The sequence below is a fragment of the Giraffa tippelskirchi genome, chromosome 13 (genome assembly GCF_054371585.1).
Source record: "Giraffa tippelskirchi isolate mGirTip1 chromosome 13, T2T-mGirTip1v1.2.pri, whole genome shotgun sequence".
Lineage (NCBI taxonomy): Eukaryota > Metazoa > Chordata > Mammalia > Artiodactyla > Giraffidae > Giraffa > Giraffa tippelskirchi.
In genome coordinates, this window is record NC_137287.1 from 116,044,600 (window position 1) to 116,066,851 (window position 22,252).

At 52.4% G+C, this 22,252-nt stretch overlaps 1 protein-coding gene across 2 annotated transcripts in view; it reads right to left on the reverse strand.

The window, feature by feature from the left end:
- Window positions 1-364: 364 nt before the first annotated feature.
- The window catches only part of CDH22 (cadherin 22), an 80,307-nt gene continuing 58,419 nt past the window's right edge, over window positions 365-22,252 (reverse strand). For both annotated transcript variants that reach the window (XM_081553425.1, XM_081553426.1), the window contains exons 8-11: window positions 12,870-12,991; window positions 12,633-12,750; window positions 5,272-5,523; window positions 365-1,675 (exon numbers count right to left, since the gene is read on the reverse strand). In XM_081553425.1, the coding sequence (XP_081409551.1) occupies window positions 1,104-1,675; window positions 5,272-5,523; window positions 12,633-12,750; window positions 12,870-12,991 (1,064 nt within the window). In that variant the 3' untranslated portion in view covers window positions 365-1,103. The remainder of the gene's footprint in view (window positions 1,676-5,271; window positions 5,524-12,632; window positions 12,751-12,869; window positions 12,992-22,252) is intronic.

Consider the following 22,252-nt stretch of genomic DNA (forward strand, 5'->3'; position numbering starts at 1 on the left):
AGTGGGTTTGATCCCTTGTCAGGGAACTAAGATCCCACATGCAGTGCGGTCAAAAGGTAAAACTAAAATAAAATAAGGTCCTCATCACACCCAGTGGCTTTCAACTCCTCCATCTCCCAGCAACCCTTCCACTTGATCCAAGTCCTGGAGCAGCCCACCTTGTCCTCTCTTGGCACCTCTGCCCAGTGTCCTATTTCAGTGTTGCCTGAAACTCCAGTCACTGGGAATGTCCCTACGCCCCCCATCCTCCATTCAGAGCAGGAGCACCTTTTCTCTTTCCTTAGAAATACAGAGAAAGTGGGGAGAGAGCTCAGACCTGGGAGACAGACACGCCTGGCTTCTAATAATGACAAAAAGAATAGTAGTATCAAAGGCTAACATTTATTGAACACCTACTATGTGCCAGGCACTGTCCTAACCCCTTGACACATACGAAACCTTTTTATCCTCAGGACTCTTCGAGGTAGGTTCTGCTAATTTGCCTCGTTTGACACAGGAGGAAACTGAGGCCCAGAGAAGGGAGGTAACTTGCCCAAGGCCAGGTAGCCAGCAAGGGCCGTGGTTCCACCGCACACTGGCCAGGCGTCCTTGGACAGGTCCCAGTCACTGCTCTGGGCGCGCTTTCCCCATCTGTTACCTTCAGGGCTCCACCTCGCGGTTTCCATGACGACTAAGACGGTCTCTGCACAGTCCCAGTACACAGTAGGCGCTTAGTAAATGAACAGCCCTTCTTCCCTCTTAACTCTGATGGGTGGGGGGGGATACCTGGGGAAGGGGGGGCACTTCGGCAGCATTCTCCCTCCAGGCTTTTCCCCCAAGCCAGGAGGGAGCCACGCCCCACCCCACTCCTCTCTCTGTGTAACCCCCAGAGCCAAGAGCCGCCCTTTCTCGGGGCAGTTTTCGGGATGTTGATCCTAATTCCCGCACCTATGGGCGAACGCTGCCCACCCCGTCGGGAAGGGATACCGTTGGAGAGTCCGCTCCCGTGGCCCCACTCCTGGCCGCCTTGGGAGGGTGGGAGGTTTGAGAAAGGGGGTGAAGCAGGGGACGGACGTGCTTTGTCCTGGGGGTGCAGTCGGGTCCCGGGCGGCAGGGAGGGCGGGCTAGGAAGCCGGGGCCTCGTCGTCCGGGTGGTGGCCGGCGTAAAGGGCGGCCAGAGGCCGGAAGCGGGGGCCCCAGCCGCTGAGATAGGCGAAGTCCTGCTCGGAGCCCGACGAGCCGCCGCTGGGCAGCGAGCTGAGCGAGGCGGCTGGCGAGTCCGCGCCCTCGAAGGCGTAGGTCTGGAAGGCGTCGTAGGGCGGCACCGACGGGTCCCCGTCCGCCAGCGCCACTTTGCGGCTGATGAAGTCCCTGAACACCGAGAAGTCCGGCTCGGGGCTCGACGGCCCCTGCGGCAGCGAGTGGCGCTCCGAGGGCAGGCGCGCCTGCGGGGGGCTCCCCGCGCTCCCTGCGGGACCCTCGCCGCCGCCGCCGCCGCCGCCGTCGCTGCCGCCGCCCTTGAGCTCGCCGAAGTCGTAGAGGCTCCGCAGCGCCGACATGTCGTAGGCCTCGGTGTCCTGCTCGCCGCCGCCCTCGTCGTTGTACTTGATGACGTTGTCCCGCATGTCCTCGTCCTCGTCCGAGCTCAGGTGGCTCTTGTGGTGGCGCCTGAGGGTGAGGATCAGCAGCACCAGCACTGCCCGGGAGAGACAGGCGGGCGCCCGTGAGGGCCCAGCCCCACCCAGGGCAGTCTCGGGGACCACCCTTCTCCTGATGCCCAGCAGAGCTAGTTCAGCCTAAAAGCTCATGCAGATTTCCTAGATTTCTGTGCAAGAATATCTCTCACAGTCTGGACAGAGTTGGCTATCTGGAGAGGTAGTGAGCTGCCCGTCTTGGGAGGTGTGCAAATCAAGGCTACACTGTCACTGGGGGTGGGGACAGAGAGCTGGTGTTAAAAGATTTCATGTGTGTTGTCGGGCTGGACCCAACTTCTGAGGTCTTCATCCTGGACTCTATGAAGATACATCCCCATGAGGTCTCTGTGGGCTGGTGGGTGGAAAGAGGGCAGCTGAGGTTTGGGGGAAGTGAAATGTCCTTGACCCTGACCTCTCTCTCACCCTTGTCCTTCTCTGTCCACTCCAGAGGCCCTGATCACCCTGTTAGCCCTTTGGGTCTCAGATCCAGGTATGTCCTGCAGGAACCCTTGTCTGAGAGCTCCAGGCCAGGTTCAGCACCATCACCTCCAAGCTTCCCTGGTGAGGGTTCCTCCCTATTGCCCTGCTTGGCTCCCTGGATCAGCAGCATTGGCACCTCCTGGGAACTTGTTAGAAATGCAGGTTCTCAGGTCGTGGGTGGGACCCAGCAGTCTGTTTCAATAAGGCTTCGAAGTGATGCCGAGGCAGCTCAGGTCTGAAAGCCACGGCTCCTTCATAGCACAGACCCTGCCATATGTTGGTCTCATCTCACCTCAAATCCACACTCTGAACTGCCCTGGAGGACCCGGGGCATGTTCCCCTGGCGGGGTGCCTGGCACGCAGTAAGCGTGAGAACTATGCTTGTTGAATGAATCACTGAATGAAGAACTAGATGGAGACCTGGGTGTTGCAAGGTTGAGAGAAGGAATGAATCGTCCCTTCTTGGCTTCTTCACCTGCCAGAAAGGACTCTGTGTGCCCTTCCTCCTCCCACCTCACTGATACCTTATCTTCAACCTTCTAAGCAAGCTTCTCTTCTCCTCTACTCTCTGACTACTTTTATTTAAAAAAAAAAAAATTTTTTTTTTTTGGGGGGGCTATGCTGTATGTGGGATCCTAGTTCCCTGACCAGTGATTGAACTTGCACCCCCTGCCTTGGAAGCACAGAGTCCCAACCACTGGACCACCAGGGGCAGGGAAGTCCCCTCTCTGATTTCATAACATCAGATGTCCCAGGACTCAGTCCTTGGTCCTTTATCCACATCCTCTTCCTTGGCGCTTTCCTTGTCTCATGGCTTTAAATTCCATTTAGAGGCTGACAGCTCCCATACTGAAGCCTCCAGCCTGGACTTCTCCCTTGAAACCTAGATTGTACATCGAGTCTCCTCCCCAACAAGTCCCAGGGGGTGACCAGGAGAATCGCAAACTTAACCTGTTGAAATTTGAAATAATAATCTTTCCTCCTTCCCACCCTCTGTCTCCCCACCTCAGCAACAGCAACCCCAACTTCCCAGTGACTCGAGGCTTTTCACCTCTTTCATTTACTGATGAATCCCAGTGCCTAGAATAATTGAGCACATGGGGGTGGGGCTCATGGATGGATAAACTGGGAACTGATGAGCAAACAGAGAATTAGATGGACGGGTGAGTAGATGAATGGACAGAGATGCGCTGGGTATCATGTCAGGCACTGGATTTTTCTTGCTGTTCCAAACAGCTCGGGCTAGGCCAGGGGCCAGAACCAGCTGCGAGGGCCATGGGGCAGGCTGCTGGCTCATGACCTAACAAGGTGGCCCATGACAGAGAAGGGGGGGTGCAGACTAGGGACAGGTCGGGAGGGAGGAAAGGTGTCAGGAGAGAAGTGGGAAAGATGGATGGACAGCTTCCGGAGCTGGAGGCTGGAGCTGTGGAGGGTGATGCCCGTGAGAGCAGATGGTGGGGAGCGCGGGCGGCGGGCGACAGATGTGCCAGGCCTGATCAGCGATTCCACCCGTCACCTTTACAGCACTGATGTGCACTTTCTTCGTTTGTGGGCAATTAGGTAGAAATTTGTTTGCACTGCCTCGGAAAATGAAACTGCTGTAAAGTGCACCCTCTGGAAAAAGGGTTTCTGAGCCATGGAGGGGGGAGCCTCCTAGCTAAGAGGGGCCTGCCCAGGGCCTCTGCAGGTCCCAGGGGTGGGCGGTGAGGCGTAGGAGGCAGCTGAATCTCCCAGGGAACCGAGCAAACCTGGGATCTGCCATCTGGCCCTTCCTTGAGCTCCTCCAGCTTTGGCTGTTCTGTGAAGTCCAGAGGTCAGGGCTGAGGTGAAGCCCTTCTGCTTCGACAGCGAGAGGCGGCACTGTGGCCAGTGGGTCTAGTTTAGCTTCTAAAACTGGACCTCTTCCTCGGGGACACTTTGGGGGTTCAAGTGGCTAGCTGTTAGTGCAACTGATACCAGAGTAGATTTTGCCCCCTCCCTGAATACCTTAAGATTTTACCCCAGCTGTCCCAAGATTTTGCCCCCAGTTTAAATTCCTAGCAGTGAAAAAAAGTGAAAGTATTAGTTGTTCAGTTGTGTCTGACTCTTTGTGACCCTATGGACTGTAGCCCACCAGGCTCCTCTGTTCATGGGATACTCCAAGCAAATATACTAGAGTGGGTAGCCATTCCCTTCTCCAGGGGGTCTTCCCAACCTAGGGATCCAAATAGGGTCTCCTGCATTGCAGGCTGTTTCTTTACCTTCTGAGCCATTGGGGAAGCCCAGACTTCCCAGCAGGCGGGGTAGTTAAAGGAACAGAAAACACAGGCTGAAAAGACCTGACTTCAAGGAAGACCCAGTTAGAAGACTAGTTGGGTCCCCTTCTGCAAGCCACTTAACCTCTCCAAGCCTCAGTTTTGTCATCTGAAAAATGGGGTTGGTACATCTGGCTGAATGGTTGTAAGGTTCACAAGAGCCCTATTTACTAAAAGTCCTACATAGAGAATTAAATAGGACAATAGACATGAGAGAACTTTAAAACATAGGCTTGGCTTTTAAAAATTAGGGGGGACTTCGGGCCATGTAGAGTCAGCTGAACTTAGTCTCCACTGGGTGCTGACCCCTTCTGAAGTTGGCAAAGCGGCTGCTGGGTACTTAGGAGACTTCTTATAAGAGCTGCGGGTTAGAGCTTGGAGCTCAGGAAATTGGTTCAAGATGCAAGAGTAGAAAGACACGCCCTCATCTTCTCCTTCGAGAGCACCAAAATCGCAGCTAGCTATTGAACAACCATCGACCGGAGGATGCTGAAACCCACTAAAAAAATCCAAAGACAAAGGAGAAGCTACAGCCAGATGGCAGGAGGGGCGCAGTCACAATAAAATCAAATCTCCTACCTGCCAGGTGGACACCCTGCAAGCTGGAGAACCAAAGTTCTCCCCCTGTTGTGAAGGCTCTGAGTACAAAGTCAGGCCTCCCACCCTAGGGATCCTGGAAAGAACCTGGAGCTCCATCAAGCCAGCCCTTCCTTGTGCGGACAGGGAAAGTCAGACCTCCACGGGGGCCGCTGGGGAAGGAAATCCAGGGCAGAGGATGGGGGCCAATCAGGCGGGGGGGTAGGGCTGGCTCTTGGCGGACTCACCGACCAGGATGAGGACACAGACCAGGAGGGCGATGAGGGCGCCGGGGCTGAGGGAGGCGGCCATGACGAAGGCCGTGGTGTTGCAGGACTGGATGGCGCCCGAGCTGTCGCAGCCGCAGATGCGGATGGTCAGTGTCCCCGTGCTGCTCAGCGTGGGCGGTCCGCTGTCCACCACCAGGATGGGCAGAAAGAACACATCCTGCTCCTGCCGGTTGAAGCCTATGTGCTGTGTGTGCACTGCGGCCGTGTTGTCTGCTCCAGAGAAAGTGAGGGGCGAGTGACTCAGGGTCAGCCTTGCCTGTCCCAGCCCCTCCCGAGTCCACCTTGGGATCTGCTCACTCTGCCCCCAGCTACCAACTCCCAGCGGACCTGATCTCCCCAAATTCTGTCTCTCAGCTGCCTGAAGGTCCTGTCCTCAGCCCTCGAGCCTTCACTTCTGTCCTTAGCTGTTCTAAGTTTCTTCCCAGCTGTCTCAAAGTTTTGCTTTCAGCTATTTCAAGATTCTGTCCCCAGCTGTGCCAAGGTCCTGTCCCTAGTTATTCCAAGATGCTGTCCCCAGCTGGGCCAAGGTCCTGTCCCTGGCTATGTCAATTTTTTTTTGCCATGTGTCTCAACAGCCTTTTTTTGCTGTTGTTGTTCCAGATTCTACCCCAGCTGTCAAATGCATCCTGACCCTGGGGTCCTGTGGTCTTGAGGTTGTGGCTTCCTGAGCTCTGACAAGTTCTGGGTCATCAGAGAAGACTGGGAACTCCGACTGGCACCTGCCTTTGGCTGAGGGAGCTTGCTGTCAGGAGTCTCTTTAAGAGCTGAGCCTGGAGAGCCGGGGACATGCCCTTGGGGCCTGATAAGGACGCCCCAGGGCACCAAGGTCTCCTCGCCCCTCTCTTTCCTTTGGATGCAGGCGGCCAGAGGAGACAGTGAACTCACATGAGTCATACTCATCATACGGCTGCAGGCTGGCGCCAGTCAGGACTCGAGGGGCGGGTGGAGAATGTGTAGACGTGCCTACTTCCCCTGGCCTCCTGACTCCTCTGCACCTCCCCTGTGTGGGCCAGGCCATCACGGGCACACCCCCCCCCGCCCCCCATCATTTTGGTGGAAGTACTCAGAGCCCACCTGGCTGCTGGCTGTTGCCCCCACCCTCCACAGCCAGCCCCACAAAAGGGGCCCCACTTCCTGCGAGGGGCTCAGGCTTCCTTCCTGAGTCCTCTCAGCGTTCACAGGCTTCAGGTAGGTCTCTCCGACCTCAGATTTTGGCAGCCTGGGTCCCTTCCCCAGCTTCGTGTCCCCAGGTAACTCAGCCTCTTCCGTGGCCCCCAGTGTGCCTGTCCTGGCCTTCCCCATCATGGACATAAAGCAAGAACCAAGGGCCCTCGGAAGGCCCGACTTGTGGTCTTGGGCACATCTGTGAAGTAGCCTGGAGATCTGACTGAAACAAGACTGGTCATGGGTTGAAGCTTACATGACGGCCACATAAGAGTTTGCTGTGTGATTCTCTCTATTTTTATAAATATTGGAAAATTTTCATTAAAATGTTAATAACTAAGGCTGAGTCTATCATGTGCTAGTTTGGGAAACTCACTTAGCTTCTCGGAACCTCGGTTTCCTCATCCAAAACTGAGGAAAACAGCATCACGCAGGTGTGAGGATGAAATAGTGTAATTCACCCAGCCCTGTAGAATAGCTCCCCCAAAGCAGAAACTCTCCATGAATGCTGGTTGTTAATTTTTCCATGCCCCACCCCCACACGCTGTACCCCACGCCCGCTCTCTGTTGAGGCTGCCCTGACTTTATTCACCAAGTTCCCGCTAGCTGGAACATCCCCACCACCTTCTTGCCTGGGCAAATTCCTCATCCGTCATGCTGCAGCTAAATGTCACCTCCTTTCTGTGGCCTCCTTTCTCTGCTCTCTGGGAAGGAAGGATTTATGGCTTCCCCCGCCCTGCTCTGACTATGCAGGTGCCATGCACACTTCTGTTACAGCACTTGTCATGCTGCGCTAAGGTAGCGTGTGCCTGTCTCTTCCCTGGCAGCGAGCCAGCCTGAAAGAATGATGCTTGGATGAGCCACATCTTTTAGGGTAACTGGTGGTCCTGGGTCAGCTCCTCAAGCTCTGGCTTGAACTCCAGCCTCCTGTCAAAGGGCAGTCAAGTCAGCTGTGACAACATCTGCCTTCCCCTGAGGATGAAAGGCTGAAGAGCAAGATGAGAGGAAAAAGGAATAGCGTGGTTCTCCTTTGCGTTGACTGCATATTTTTTTTAACGCATCAAGGACTGGGTGGAAATGCTTAATCCTCACAAACATCAAGAGTTGTAACTTTATTCCCATTTTAGATACATGGAATTGAGGTTCAGAGAGAACGGATTTGTCTGAATTTATTCTGTGAATTGGTGGCATAGCTATCTTTTCCATCCACCCATCTTATCATCAATCCATCCATCCAACTATCTGTCTTCCATTCATCTGTCCGTCCATCCTTCATCCATCCATCCATCTATCCTTCCACCATCTATTCATCTATCCCTCCATCCATGCATCCAATAAATCTTTATTGAGTACATACTGTGTGCTTGGCACCATGCTAGTCATAAGAGGGAAATAATGAAGACCTAAATCAACCATAGTCTTGGATCTGGTCTTAAGTGATAATGTGAGAGACAAATGTTAATCAAATAAACCCACAATTTAGCCTACAATTGCAAACCATGAGGAGTGCTAAGAAGGAAAACTATAGGAAGAGCATTTAACAGAGGATCTGACCCAGTCTGGAAGGTCAGGGAGAACTCTTTGGGTGAAGACATGATATTATTGCTGAACCCTGAACAATGAATTCTAGGAGAGGGAATAGCCCACGCAAAGATCCTGTGGTTGGAAGAGGCATAGGTACTCAAGGAGCTGAGAGCAGTCTCTTGTGGCAGGAGGGATAGGGTGATGATTAGAGCAAGTCAAGAAGAGGCTGGAGAGGGAGGCAGAGGCTCATTATAGAAAATCTTAGAGGCCATGGTAAGGAATTGCATTATTTTCTTAAAGGCAATAGGAAGCCACTGACTGGTGGGCAAAGAAGCAACCCAGTGACATATCAACCCTCCATTCAACAGCAAATAGGAATTAAACAGCCTCTACAGGTCAGGATAAGCCTTCCCTGGTGGTCCAGTGGTAAAGAATCCACCTGCCAATGCAGGAGTTGCTGGTTTGATCCCTGGGACGGGAAGATCCCCTAGACAAGGAAATGGCAACCCACTCCAGTATTCTTGCCTGGGAAATCCCATGGGCAGAGGAGCCTGGTGGGCTACAGTCCATGGGATCACAAAAGAGTTGGACACGACTTAGCAACTAAACAACAACAAGAAGTCAGGACTAGTCTAGCCCCTGAGGCTAGAGCAGTGAATAAGACAGACATAGTCCCTACCTTCTAAGGAAGGGTGCCTCTAATCTAAAATACAACTGTGGATGCGGAAGACCAGTTAGGAAGCTGTTGTACGTTTTAGATGTGAAATAATAGTGGTTGTGGAGGCACTGAGAAGAAGACAGATTGGAAAAATGAGTGGCTGGCTCTGGCTCAGCCTCAAATTCCCAAGTAAGAACAGAGGAGGAGAAAGGGGACATTTGTTTCTCAGGGCTGCTGTCTTTGACCACGGGAGCCATATGTTTCTAGAGCTCTGGTTCCTTCTACTGTTTCACTCCGTAAGAGGAAATCCCTGAGCCTCATTCCCATTCCTCTTCGCTCCTCTGCTGGCAGCAGCTGGCTTCATCTGGGGAAGCCGCTGGCCACCCCAGACCCCGATCCCACCCTTCTAGGCGGGATCTGAGCCCAGCACTGCATCCATCCATCTGGCCTGACATACATCAGTGTCAATCCCTGGCTGCAAAAGCAATATTTATAAATCACGTTTCCAAACTGGCTACAAATTTGTACAAAGAAACAGATGGGTTGGGGTAGCCGTTTGTCAACTGGGATATTTATACAGTGAGGAGGAGGGGGCTTGGCACACTGTGGGGAGGGGCTGGGGCTGGAAGGAGGAGCCCTTGTCTGCCTGTGCTGACCTTAGCACGCTGCTGCCGCCCTGGCTCCTAGGGCTTGGACCAGGGGGTCACACTGGATGGGAACCCTGGTGGCCAACCCAGCCCCCCAGCCCTCGATCACAGAGGGGTAGTTGGGGCATAACCTCAAGCCCCTTGGATTGGAAAGATTTGTGAACCTGGCAAGGTCAAGGGGTCAAGCCAGGGCTCCTTGTGTCTCCTATGCCCAGCTCAGGATTCCACAGCAATGATGAGCAGGCAGGGCAGTACTGGTGGTGAAAGTTGTTAAAATATTGAACTACTTCCAGAAAGGTTTAAATAGCTGTGACTCTGAGTCCCCCAATTCCTGCCCTGTTGCCTCAGCCTCTCTGTCAAGCACACCCCCAACTTTACTTAAAAAAAATTATTTATTTATTTTGGCTATGCTTGGGTCTTTGTTGCCATGTGGGCTTTTCTCTAGTCGCTGGGAGCGGGGGCTACTCTCTAGTTGCAGTGCTCAAGCTTCTCACTGCAGTGGCTTCTCTTTGCAGTGGCTTCTCTTATCGCAGAGCACGGGCTCCAGGGCTTCAGCAATTGCCGCTGGTGGGCACAACAGTCGTGGTTCCTGGGCTCTAGAACACAGGTTCAATAGTGGTGGCGCATGGACCCAGTTGCTCCATGGCATGTGGGATCCTTCTGGACCACGGATCAAACCCATGTCTCCTATCTTGGCAGGCAGATTCTTTACTGCTGAGCCACCAGCACACCCCCACTTTAACCCAATCAAGTCATTGATGGGTTAAAGCCTGGCTCAGCAGAGGCCCCAGGGTCCTACTCCAGGTTTATGATCAGTGTCCTGATTGGTCATCTGAGCTGCACTGGTTGTTAAATCCATTTAGGACTCCTGGAAATACAAATGGACCTGGCTTCAGAGGCCACTGAGGGAAGGGATGCCAAAGTCTTGAGGGGGGGGGGGTGAACCCAGACCTGTTCCAGGTTCAAAAGGAACTCACATAATCTGACCCTTAGTACCTCTCTGACTACATGTCCTCCAGTCCTCACCCCAACTATGAAGGTCTTGAACATCCCAAGCCTGTTCCTGTCTCAGGGCCTTTGCACTTGCTGTTTCTTGCACTTGGATCATTCTTTTTGCAGTTGTCTGCATGAGTCACCCCTAATTTCCTTTAGATCCCTCCTCACTATTGACTCCTTCAGAGAGGTTTCCCTAAGCCACCTTATTTAAAGTAGCTTCTACTCTTGTGCTGTGCTATGCTCAGTTGCTTCAGTCATGTCTGACTCTTGACGACCCCATGGACTATAGCTCGCCAGGCTCCTCTGTCTATGGGGATTCTCCAGGCAAGAATACTGGAGTGGGTTGCCATTCCCTCCTCCAGGGGATCTTCCAGACCCAGAGATCAAACCTGGGTCTCCTGCATTGGCAGGTGGGTTCTTTACCACTAGCGCTACCTGGGAAGCCCAGCTTCTACTCTTACCTTGCTTTATTTCCTCCTATTTTGTCTAACACATGTATGTGAATACCTACTATGTGCCAGGCACCCAGGGTCCAGCACTGAATAGAACAAAGTCCAGACTCTTGTGAAGATTGCATTATTTCTTCCTGCTGGCCACTTACCGCCCTCATCATATTATTTATTTGTTTAATTTCTGTTTTCCCTCCCTGGAATATAAACTCCATGAAGGCAGGGATTTTGTCTTGGGCGCTGCTGCATTTTTAGAACCTAGAACAGTGCCTGGCATCTAGACATTTTTTCAATAAATATTCAATAAATAGTTGCTGAATGAAGGAGATGCCATGTTCTAGGTACTGACAATACACTTTGGTAGGCCCCATTTCACCGGGGCCACCTAGCTGCCTGGCAGGCATTTCCAGTCTCATTTTACAGATAGTGAAACTGAGGCTCACCTCAGGGTTGCAGAGGAAGCTATAAACCGAGATTGAACTGAGACCCAGGTCCCTCACTCCCAGTGTGTTGATCCCAACCCCAAGTCTACCCCTTAAAGATCCAGACTTCAACTTCACAAATGGGATCAGCTCAGTTTGCTTTCAAGGTAGGGAGGAGGAAGCACATTAGAACTGAGACACGTGTGAGTTTGAATCCCAGCCTCACACTGACTCCCTATATGACTCTGAGTCCTTTGTCCTCTTAAAGTCTCAGTTTCATCACCTGAAAAATGAGGGGCTGCTGCTGCTGCTAAGTCGCTTCAATCATGTCCAACTCTGTGCGACCCCATAGAGGGCAGCCCACCAGGCTCCCCTGTCCCTGGGATTCTCCAGGCAAGAACACTGGAGTGGGTTGCCATTTCCTTCTCCAAGGCATGAAAGTGAAAAGTGAAAGTGAAGTCGCTCAGTCATGTCCGACTCTTAGCGACCCCATGGACCGCAGCCCACCAGCCTCCTCCGTCCAGGGGATTTTCCAGGCAAGAGTACTGGAGTGGGTTGCCATTGCCTTCTCCGGCAAAATGAGGGAGGGGTAAGAAAAACCGCCTCCCAAGTGACCATGAGGATGCAAAGAGAAACGCGAGTGGGTTAAAGCACTTTTTTTTTCGGCTATGCTAAGTTTTCACTGAGGCACGTTGGCTTTCTCTAGCTGCAGCACAAAGGCTTCTCTAGCTGCGGCCCGCGGGCTCAGTAGTTGCAGCACATGGGCTTAGTTGCCCCTTGGCATGTGGGATCTTGGACATCCAACCAGAGGCAGAACCTGCGCCCCCTTAATTGGAAGGTGGATTGTCAACCACTGGACAACCAGGGAAGTCCCAAGGGATAAACCATTTTTAAAACAAAAGGGTGGGAGTTGTGTGTGTGTGTTTGTGTGAGTTGTTCAGTTGTGTCCGACTGTTTGTGACCCCATAGACTGTAGCTCGCCAGGCTTCTCTGTCCATTGGATTCTCCAGGCAGGAATACTGGAGTGGGGTGCCATTCCTTTCTCCAGGGGATCTTCCTGACCCAAGATCGAACCCAGGTCTCCTGTATTACAGGCAGATTCTTTACCGTCTGAGCCACCCGGGATCCTTGGCTTATTCCAGTCTTCACTTAGATCAGGGGCTCCTTCTACCCTGGAGCTGCACCTGCTCCCATTCTTCAGGTATTCCTTCTCTGTGTCTTTCTATCAATCACTGTTACCCTGGAGCTGGCCCCCTCCACTCCACCAACCCACCTCTTGCTCGTTCTTCAGTCTGGCCAGCAGGCTTGGTAAGGGCTCCAGCGTGGCGCAGACGTTCTGTGTGATATCAGACCCATCACTGGCTCTCTAGGGGCCTCCGTAACCTGGGAAGGGGAAGAGGAGGCTAGGCTCCTCCCTCCACGAATCCTAGGATTTGGCGGTCCTTCAGAGGTAACTCACCTTGGATGTCGAGCAGGGAGAAATGGGGGTTGCTGGGAGCTTCAGGCACCAGGCGGAAATAGAAGTGATGCCCACTCTGGGGCTCGTCTCTGTCCACCACGCTGATGGTCTGGATGAGCTGAAGGGTGAGGAGGGGGCAGAGGACTGAGGCGAGGCCGAGCCCACGCTGGGCCTGGACAGAGGTTGCCCCAGCAACCGTCGTGGTAGCAACCCCCAGCCCCCAGCCCCTAGTGGTACCTGGCCTGGCTTGGCATCCTCACACACAGCTGCCTCGTAGGGTGTGGCCAGCTCTGGGGGATTGTCATTCACATCCAGGATTCGGATCCTTAGGGATGCCCGGGATAGCTGGGCATGATTGTCTGTAACAAGAGCACAGCAGTAGGGTGGGAGCCTTCAAGTGTGAGATCTAGACAGCCTCCCATATACTGCTAGAACATTAGGCAGTGGGGTCACATTGAGAGATCTGTGTTGGTCAAGCTGGACAACTGGCTAAATGGGTCCCCATCACCATACCTGTCCTCACCACCACCAGTGTTGCTATCATCATCACCACCATTCAATTATCACTGTAACCGTCACCATAATCACCAGTACCACTCCATCACCAATGCCATCACCATCTCCACCATTACTACTAACACCTTCACCATCACCATTACTAGTAGCACTGCCACCGTTAGTTTTAGCATTGCCACCTCTACCAGCATAACTATTGGTACCACCATCACCATCCTCCCCGCTCTCACCATCACCGATGCCACCCCACCTCCTCTGTCACCATCACCATTAGATGATCATCACCATCAGCATGAGAATTATCACCACCGTTGTATCCACTAGTACCACCTCCCTCATCTCTACCATCACCACAAACACTAAGGCCATCACTCACCACCCTTACCAACCCCAGCACCCCCCTCCCCGACACCACAATCACCAATATTACCACCACCATCATCTCCAGTCATTCACGGTATCCACCATCTCTGTCACAGCCCCGCCAACACTGCCATGACCTTGCCATCATCACCCACATCATTACCACAGCACCACCACCCCCTTCTCCCATCTCCAATCAAACTATAGTCAACACTGCCACCCTACCCCTTCACCTCAGCACGCATAGAATGCTCCTGGAGCATCCATAGCCATCATTTCAGGTATCCTTGCAGAAATTTGTTAGTTTGGTACAATTTCTATCCCCATATTGCAGAAGAGAAATGAAAACATTGGAGAATTTAAAGAACTGGTCAGCTGGCAGCTGAAGTCCCAAACCTTTGCTCTTTTAAGACTCGATCCTGAGAGGGCAAGACAAGTCCACTGGAGGTGAGTCTTCACCTCCAAAACCATGCAGTCCCCACCCCTCCATCTGTGATGTCTCTGAGGTCAAGGCTTCCATTGTATTAGTTCCTGGGTCCCCAGCATGGTGGCATGTGGCACAGACTAGGTTCTAACAGATCTGCTGAGTGAATGAGTGAAACCTGGAAACACTTAGACAGAAAGAGGCTTGCATTTCAGGCATGGCTCTGTCCCTGACACGGTGTTTGATCTTGGGTAAGACTTTTCCCTCTCTGACATCAGTTTCCACACCCGGAAAACAGAGCATAGTGATTAAGAGCAAGGACTCAGGAACCAGGTGGTTCCAATCTCAGTGGGGTCACTTAGTAGCTGTGCGATACACGCCAGGTCACTTGACCTCTCTGTGCCTTGATTTTCTTACCTACAACAAAATGGGTCTGTTAGGAATGGGTTGGTTAGGCGGACAGATTGAGTCAATATCTGCACAGCACTTAAAACTGTATATATAACACACAACAAGTGTTATCTAAGGACTTGTTAAATAAACAGGCATCCTTGAAGGATCCTATCAGCAATGACATTCAGTGACTCAGGACTCTGGGACACCCCATCCCCTCCTGTCCTTTCTGAGAAGCATCCTGAACGTTGGCCCTTTACAGTCCCCAGACCTCTGAGTGCTCATGGGTGCCATGTCCTTGGCTATCTTAGCCATGAGTTCATTACTGACATGTTCCAGCCAACAGTGCAATCAAGGACAGGCAACCAGGAACCCCATGAGTTTTTTTGGGGGAAGAGGGGGGTGGTTGACTGTTCCTTTCTGTGAACTCAAGGGCCCCATTGGATGCAGACTGCAGCTGCTCCTGTGTCGATAAAGACAGAAATGGAGATTGGGAGGCAGGTGTGGCCACCGGGTCAGGGAAAGGAAGGGAGGGGGGCGTCCTTAATTAACTCAAACCCCGACTCCTCACTGGAGCTCCCCTTAGCCAGGGGTGCCTTATCTTCTCAGCTCACCCAGATCTGCCGCTTCGGCGATTAGAGGGGGCTTTTCCAGGGGCGAGAGATAGGAGTCGTGACTGGGAATGCCGGGTGAGCTGTTATTTTTAAGAGCACTTTGCCGGAGAACAGCCAGCTGGTGGGTGCTTTGTGGGGAGAGGAGGAGGGGAGGGTCAGGTCCATCACCAGGAACAGGCACCTCTCTCCCCACTGAGGCAGAGGGAGGGTAGGGGGTGAGAGGGAACCTTCCCCTTCAATGGGGGGGGCGGGGTTCAGGGCTGGAGGCAGAGGTAGAGTCCTGTGGGGCCATGCAGAAGGGGTCCTCAGAGTCAGATAAGATCCTCAGTGAAGGCTTGGGTCCACTGCTGGTGAGACACCCATTATTGTGTCATTTCTCTGGGTTCTCCTGGGCCTCTCCTATCTCTTCATTGAGCTGTAACTCTTATCTCGATTATCTCGATTTATTGAGATGTAATTGACATATAACACTGTATGTTTAAGGTGTAAAATGCAGTGATTCAATACACATGGATATTGCGAAATGCTTGTCACAAAAAGATTAGTTAGTACATCCTTACTTTACAAAGCTACCATTTCGTTGTTGTTTTAGCTCCTCCTTTCAAATGTTACGGGTCACTTCTTGGGAAAGTCCTGAGTCCTTTGGCAAGAGAGAGCATCTCAGATCTGAGAGGTTGGGCAGCCAAGAGGTGTGTCTCTATGTCACCAAAGTTGCCACCTACATAGCTTATCTCAGAGACCCCCTGAATTGGCGGCTGGCCTGGTACCCCAGAGCTCGTGGGCTAACCCTAAGGCAGCACCCTCGTGCTCTTGACATCATGGCAGTCTCCAGCCTGGCTCATTAGAGTCACCTGGGAAGGGACTTTCTTGGTGGTCCAGTGGTAAAGAATCCACTTTGAAATGTAGGGACGCAGGTTCAATCCCTGGTCAGGGAACTAAGAGGTGACATGCCATGGAGAAACTAAGCCTACCTGCCGCCAACTAGAGAGCCTGTGCACCGTACTGCGGAGCCCATGAGGCCCAGTGAAAGACTGCATGATGCAGGGAACTTCCCATGAGCCGCAGCTTAGAACTGATGCAGCCAAATCAATACAAAAAAAAAATTTTTTTAAATTCTGCTTTAAAATGAACTGATGCCCAAGACTTGGTCATTGATGGTTTTTTTGAACAGCTCCAGGTGAATCTATAGACTATGTATCCATAGCAAGTGCTGCAAACTACTCTGCAGGGGTGACTGGCAGGTTCTGGGGGAGGTCCAACTGGACATCTTGCCTCTGATTGGCTTCCTCCAAACCCCTATGGATCACAGCATCATTTGTAATAATTGATAATAATGCATAATTTTACCACCTTAAATGTTACTGGTATAAAACAAGAAATCCATCAATTAATTTCCTCTTCATGCAGAACTTTCCAATTTACAAACTTTCTTATCTTTCATTGGATCTTCAAAACAACCCATAAAGGAGGTCTTAAACCTGTTAAAATTTTTTTTTTATTGGCTGTGCCTTGCAGCTTGCAGGATCTTAGTTCCCTGACCAGGGATCGAACTGAGGTCCCAGCAGTAAACGTGTCGAGTCCTAACCAGTGAACCACCAGAGAATGCCCTAAACCTATTTTGTAGATGGAGAAACTGAGGCCCAGAAAGGGGTAAGACTTTGTCCAAAGCCACAGGAAAGTCAATGGCAGAATTGGCGTTGGGTCCCAGGTCTCTGGACTCTCAGTCCAGTGCTTAGTCCAGATGCAATGCCAGTGGGCCCTTCCGCTGCCTGAATATTTGTCCATCCAGATGCAGCTACTGCTCGGACCGAGGCCCAGGCTGACCTCGCCCCACACCCAGCGGTAGGTGCCCTCTCCCATGGCTGGATCCCCCAGGGGTCCCACCCACCCTCCCCTGGCATCTCAGTTCAGCTGACTGACATGCAAATTAGTTTAATTATTTCTTCTTCTAAAATAAATTATATTTTGCAGTAGCTGCAATATGTTGTGTCAGGCAAAATTACATTCAATATTTTTAAACTAATTGATGCAGCCTTGAGGAAGGCTGATTGACAGCCCAGAGCTGAGCAGGCCTGCAGTCTTAACCGAATCCTAAATTAAAATTAAACGTGCTTCGGCCGGGTGCTTCCTCTCTGAGCTGGCTCACCATTAATCCAGGGAGGTGGCAGGTGAAGCCCTGGGGGCCAAGGGGCTGAGAAGCGTGGGCCATTCTGTGGGTGCCTTGGGAAGAGAGCAGGCTTGGGTGGGAGAGCCAGTATAGGCAGGTCCCTTAGCTTCTCTGGGTCTCAGAGTCCCTTCTGTATAACAGATGGGGGACCGGACTGGGCAATTTGAAACTGAGACTTCTGGTTTTTGCTGACTATTACAGTTTGAGCACCTCCTTTATACCAAGGACACAATACTGAACAAGACCAACACTGCCTCTTGGTCTATGGCAGGGATAGACAGCATTCCAGACGGTAACAAGAGTTGAGAGAAAAAAAAGTCCAGAACTGTGAGAGGAGGAGGCAGAGGCTCCGACCCTGGTGGGGCACAGGGATGTTTACCATGAAGTAGGGGATGGTGGCGCCAGTGGTAAAGAACCTGCCTGCCAACGCAAGAGATGTAACAGATGCGAGTTTGATCTCTGGGTTGGGAAGATCCCATTCCAGTATTCTTGCCTGCAGAATCCCATGGACAGAGGAGCCTGGTGGGCTAAAGTCCACAGGGTTGCAAAGAGTCAGACACAACTGAAGCTATTTAGCACTTAGCAGGGGACCTTTAAGCTGAGATCCAACTAGGAAGTGGTCAGGTGAAGGGGATGGGAAGAAAGAGTTCTCCAGGCAGTAGGAATAGCATGTGCAAAGGTCCTGGGGTGGGAGGGGAGCCTATAGATAGTAAAACTCTGGATTCCTTCTAAGGAAGACCCCACCCCCTGGCCATTCCTAATATAGTGTCTGGACCAAACTGGACTCAGAGGGCTGGAGGCCAGTAGGAAAGGCAGAGGAGTTAGGGCCTGGTCTGGTGACCCTGTTAGGGAACTCCTAGGAATGTGCGTCTCTCAGAAGGACACCAGCAAACACATGTAGAGAACCTGCCATGGGCCAGGGTTTGTTCTGCCTCATTTCATCCTGTCAGCCCCTGTGGGAGGTAAGAATTTGAATTACTGCCATTTTTGATGAGGAAACTGGCTCAGAGAGGTAAAGAACTTGCCCAAAGTTTCACAGGGGACAATCAATGGAACCTAAGCCTGGTTCAAAACAGGGACTTTCTACCCATCAAACAACAAGGCCTTTCTGACCACCTTTAGCTGCCGGAGGCTGGCTTGCCTTGAGGCCCCAAATGTCTCTGCCTCCTCCAGGAAGCTTTCCTTGACTGCCCTCAGTCCTGGGCAATCAGACTATACGTCCGAGACCTACATACCCATAAGGCCTGTGTGATCTTCCTCCCTGACCTTGTCCCTCACCCCACTCTCCTTTTTCCTCTGGTCCAAGTCTCCTCTTTTCCCTCCTTCAGATATTTGCCCAGATGTCTTCTCAGAGAGACTTCCTCTGCTGATTTTATTTTACTTTGCTCCTTGCAATTCCACCAGATACCCTATTTACTGCCCTCTCTCTGTAGTGTTTATCCAACATCCCTGTATTTTTGTTGTTGTTGTTGTTAAGTTGCTAAGTTTTGTCCGACTCTTTGCAACCCCATGGACTGTAGCCTGCCAGGTTTCACTGTCTACACTGTCTCCAAGTTTGCTCAAACTCATGTCCATTGAGTCAGTGATGCTATCCAACTGTCTCATCCTCTGTCTATATTTTTACTTACTTAAATTCACACATCATCTATTTCCCCCACTAGAAAGTAAGCAGATTTTTGGTCTCTTGTGTGCTGCTGTCTCCCCAGCCCCTCCCTGCATGGCACACAGTAGGTGCTTAATAAAGATTTGTCAAGTGAATCGGTTTCACTGTCTATAGCATCTCTAACCATGCTGGGCTGCTGTGGAGTGACAGGGAGAGACCGAGACCTCTGGAGGGACAAGTTCTGTGGGGGCTGCACCCCCTCCTGAGTCACACCACCGAGGGAATAGTCTAGTTGTCCGACCCTGTTCCTGCCTCTCTCCCTGGACCAGGGTTTTCTCATCTGTAAAACAAATGCAGCTGGACTCCGAGGTTCTCCTTGGTTGTCACAGAGAAAGAGAGAAGCCAGAGAGAAAGACAGAAGTGAGGATGAAACAGTGGGCGTGGGAGGGAGAGTGAGAAGTGGGGAGGGCAGAGGGAGGGGGCCGCAGAGGTGGGGGCTGCTGGAAGGTACCTCCTTCTCCCTCACCTGCAGTGGTGCAAGGGTAGCCTGGACCCTCTGATCCACAGTTCCCTCAGCTCCCACCCCCCCCCCCCACCTCCAGAGGGAATTAAATTGCATCCGAACACCAGGCTCTGATTAGTGCTGGCCAGCTGGGCAGGAAGATTTATCATCCCAATTACGAGCTGGCCAAGACAAGCAGGCAGGAAGGCAGGGGGGTGGGGTGGGGGGGAGGGACTGGGTGAGCAGGCGGGGGTGCTCCAGGGAAGGGGTGCCAGAACTGTCAGGGGCAGATGCCTTGCACTTCCTGCCTGGTCCCCACTCACCTCCAGTGGGAGCGTGAGGTTAGGGCGCCCTTCTCTGCTTTTTGATTATCTGTTTGGCTTCCACATGGAGATTGGAAGTTTGACCTTGTTGAGGTGGGGATGTTTCACCTTGTTGAGGTGGGGATGTTTCATCCGCCAAAGGGTAGGGGAGGACTTCTGGGTAAAATAGGGGCCCTGGAATCAGTGGTGGGTGGAAGGAAGTTTTCCTTCCTAGGGCTGAGCTGGTCCTAATACTCTGGGCTTTCCTACAAAGACTCCATGGACCTCACAGAAATCTTTGTTCCTGGTGGGATCCGTTAAGTACCTAGGCAGCTCAGGATCCCAGGAGTTATCTGGTCCAAGAGGAACCCAGGCTTGATTTACACACCTCTGGTGATGGGGAGCTCACTACCTTTTGAAGCAACCCCTTCCCTGCAGGGCTGTGCCAAGCCTCTTCCCCAGACCACTACAGTCAGCCTCCCCAGCACTTCCTCCCACCTGCCCTCACCCTGCCCTCCACCCTCAGCACATGTCTCTGCTGAGTCTTCCTGACAGCCTCCCATCTGTTCCCCGCCCCAGGCTGCCCCTCTCCCGTCCCCCTTCCCCCCACAAGCCCAAGTGGTTGTAGGGGACTGCATCTGACCATCTCCATCTTCTGCTTGAAGACCTGCTCTGGCTCCCTGTCGTCTCCAGGAGATGTCCAACTGCTCATAGGACATCCGAGGCCCTTCCTGTAGAGGCCCCCAGTGAGCTTCTGCATGCTCAGCTCATCTCACCTGCTTCAGCTACCCTCCGGCCCAGCCTCTGGCCACACCCCATTTCTCAGAATGGACAGTAGTCTTCCTGTCGGCCAAGCCTCCAGGCCTTGGCACACAAGGGTCTTCCTGCTGGGAGCTCCCAACCCCACTCTCCTTCACCTTTGAGACCCAACTCAGACTTCCCCTCCTCTGGGAAAGCTTTCTTGCCTTCTTCCCCTGCCTGCACCTCCTGAGAGCCCACCGCCCCATCCCCTCTACCCTGTGTTGTCTCGAGCAAGTCCGTGCAGGGCCAGACCTCCTGAGGTCAGAGGCCAAGACTCTACGCCCAGACTCCACTGCTCAGGCCTGGTGGGTGAGAAGAGGCCCCCAGCAGACACTTTATATAAAGTACTCAGCACAATATCCAGCATATTGTGAGCTTCAAATAAATAGAAGCCACTATGATGAATAGTTATGAACTTCTCAGGTGGCTCAGCAAGTAAAGAATCTGCCTGCAACGCAGGAGACACATGAGAGACAGGTTCGATCCCTGGGTCGGGAAGAAACCCTGGAGGAGGGCTTGGCAACCCACTCCAGTATTCTTGCCTGGAGAATTCCATGGACAGAGGAGCCTGGCCGGCTACAGTCCATAGGGTTGCAAAGAGTTGGACATGACTGAAGCGACTGAGCATGTGTGATTAATAGTTAACAGTAACTGTTATTACACTCCTAGCTATCCAATAGGGTGCCATTTCATAGGTGAGAAAATCAAGGCAAGAAGAGGGGGAAAACTGTCCAAACTCTCAGCTGGGAGACGGACCACAAAAGCAGTTTTTCTTTATCATGCTGCCCTGCCTTCCTAACTGGGCGGGCAAGACCATTTACCATCCATTCAGGAAGTACTGACTTGGCCAAAAGGGTCGTTCAAGATTTTCCATATGATGTTACGGAAAATCCCGAATGACCTTTTTGGCCACCCTAATATGTGTACGCACCTACTAAGCGCCAGGCCCAGTGTAAATGCTACAGATACGGAAGAGACCCTGCCTTCACAGAAGGTCCTTTTCCCAGGAGAAGAGGGATCAACAAAGTCAGCACACAAATGCATATCTAAATCATAAAGCTCGCTCTGTGATAGAAAGGAAAAATCAGGGGCCTGTGAAATCGTGACTTGGCCTGGGGTGACCCAGATGGGGAAGCTCTAGCTAATCTAGTTAACTCTTTGCTGTCCAGCCAGAGACCAGCCCTGCAGACCAGTTTAAGGCCTGGAACAGGAAGCCGGCTGCAGCCCCCTGGCACACCACCCCCCCAACCCCAGCGCCGGCTTCGCCAGCCCTTCCACCACCCCTCTGTCTCTTTGAAGACTGTCCCTTTACAACTGCCCTTTTTTCCACTGAAGGATTCAGACACAAATTGTACTTTAAATTCAATATCGGTCATTAATATTTCATGATTACAAAACGTTAAAGATAATGTCAGTGGAAGGAGCGTCTGCATGGGCAGAATGGATGACTCAGAAGTTCAGGGGAGAGGGGAGCCCGCATACTAAGTGGCTGGGGAGTCTTTGAGGTAATCCGGTCTGACAGGCGGCGGTTGCGCCTCAGTGCCGCGTTCTCCGAGGTGCTCACAAAGCTCCGCTGCTGTGTGTAAATATTTCCCCTTTGATTCTTGTCACCTGGTGTTTGTTGCACCCGGATCAGGCAGGGCACCATGACCCCGCCGCGGTCCCCTGTTTGTGAGAAGCCAAATAGATGCTTTGGCAGAAGGGCACGGGGTGGGGGCGGGGTGGTGGTGGTGGGGAGATGCCAGGGCATTGTCCTGGAGGCTCCGGCCTGGCTGTAGGAGCCCTGCCCACCCCCATCCCCCACCAGGGACTGGCTCTGTGACTTTGGGGCCATCAGATTCCTTCCTGAGCCTCTACTTCCCGGTCTGTAAAGTGGGGATAACAATTTGTCCTTGTCTCACGGAGAGGGCAAGAAGATGGAGTGGATGGATCGCT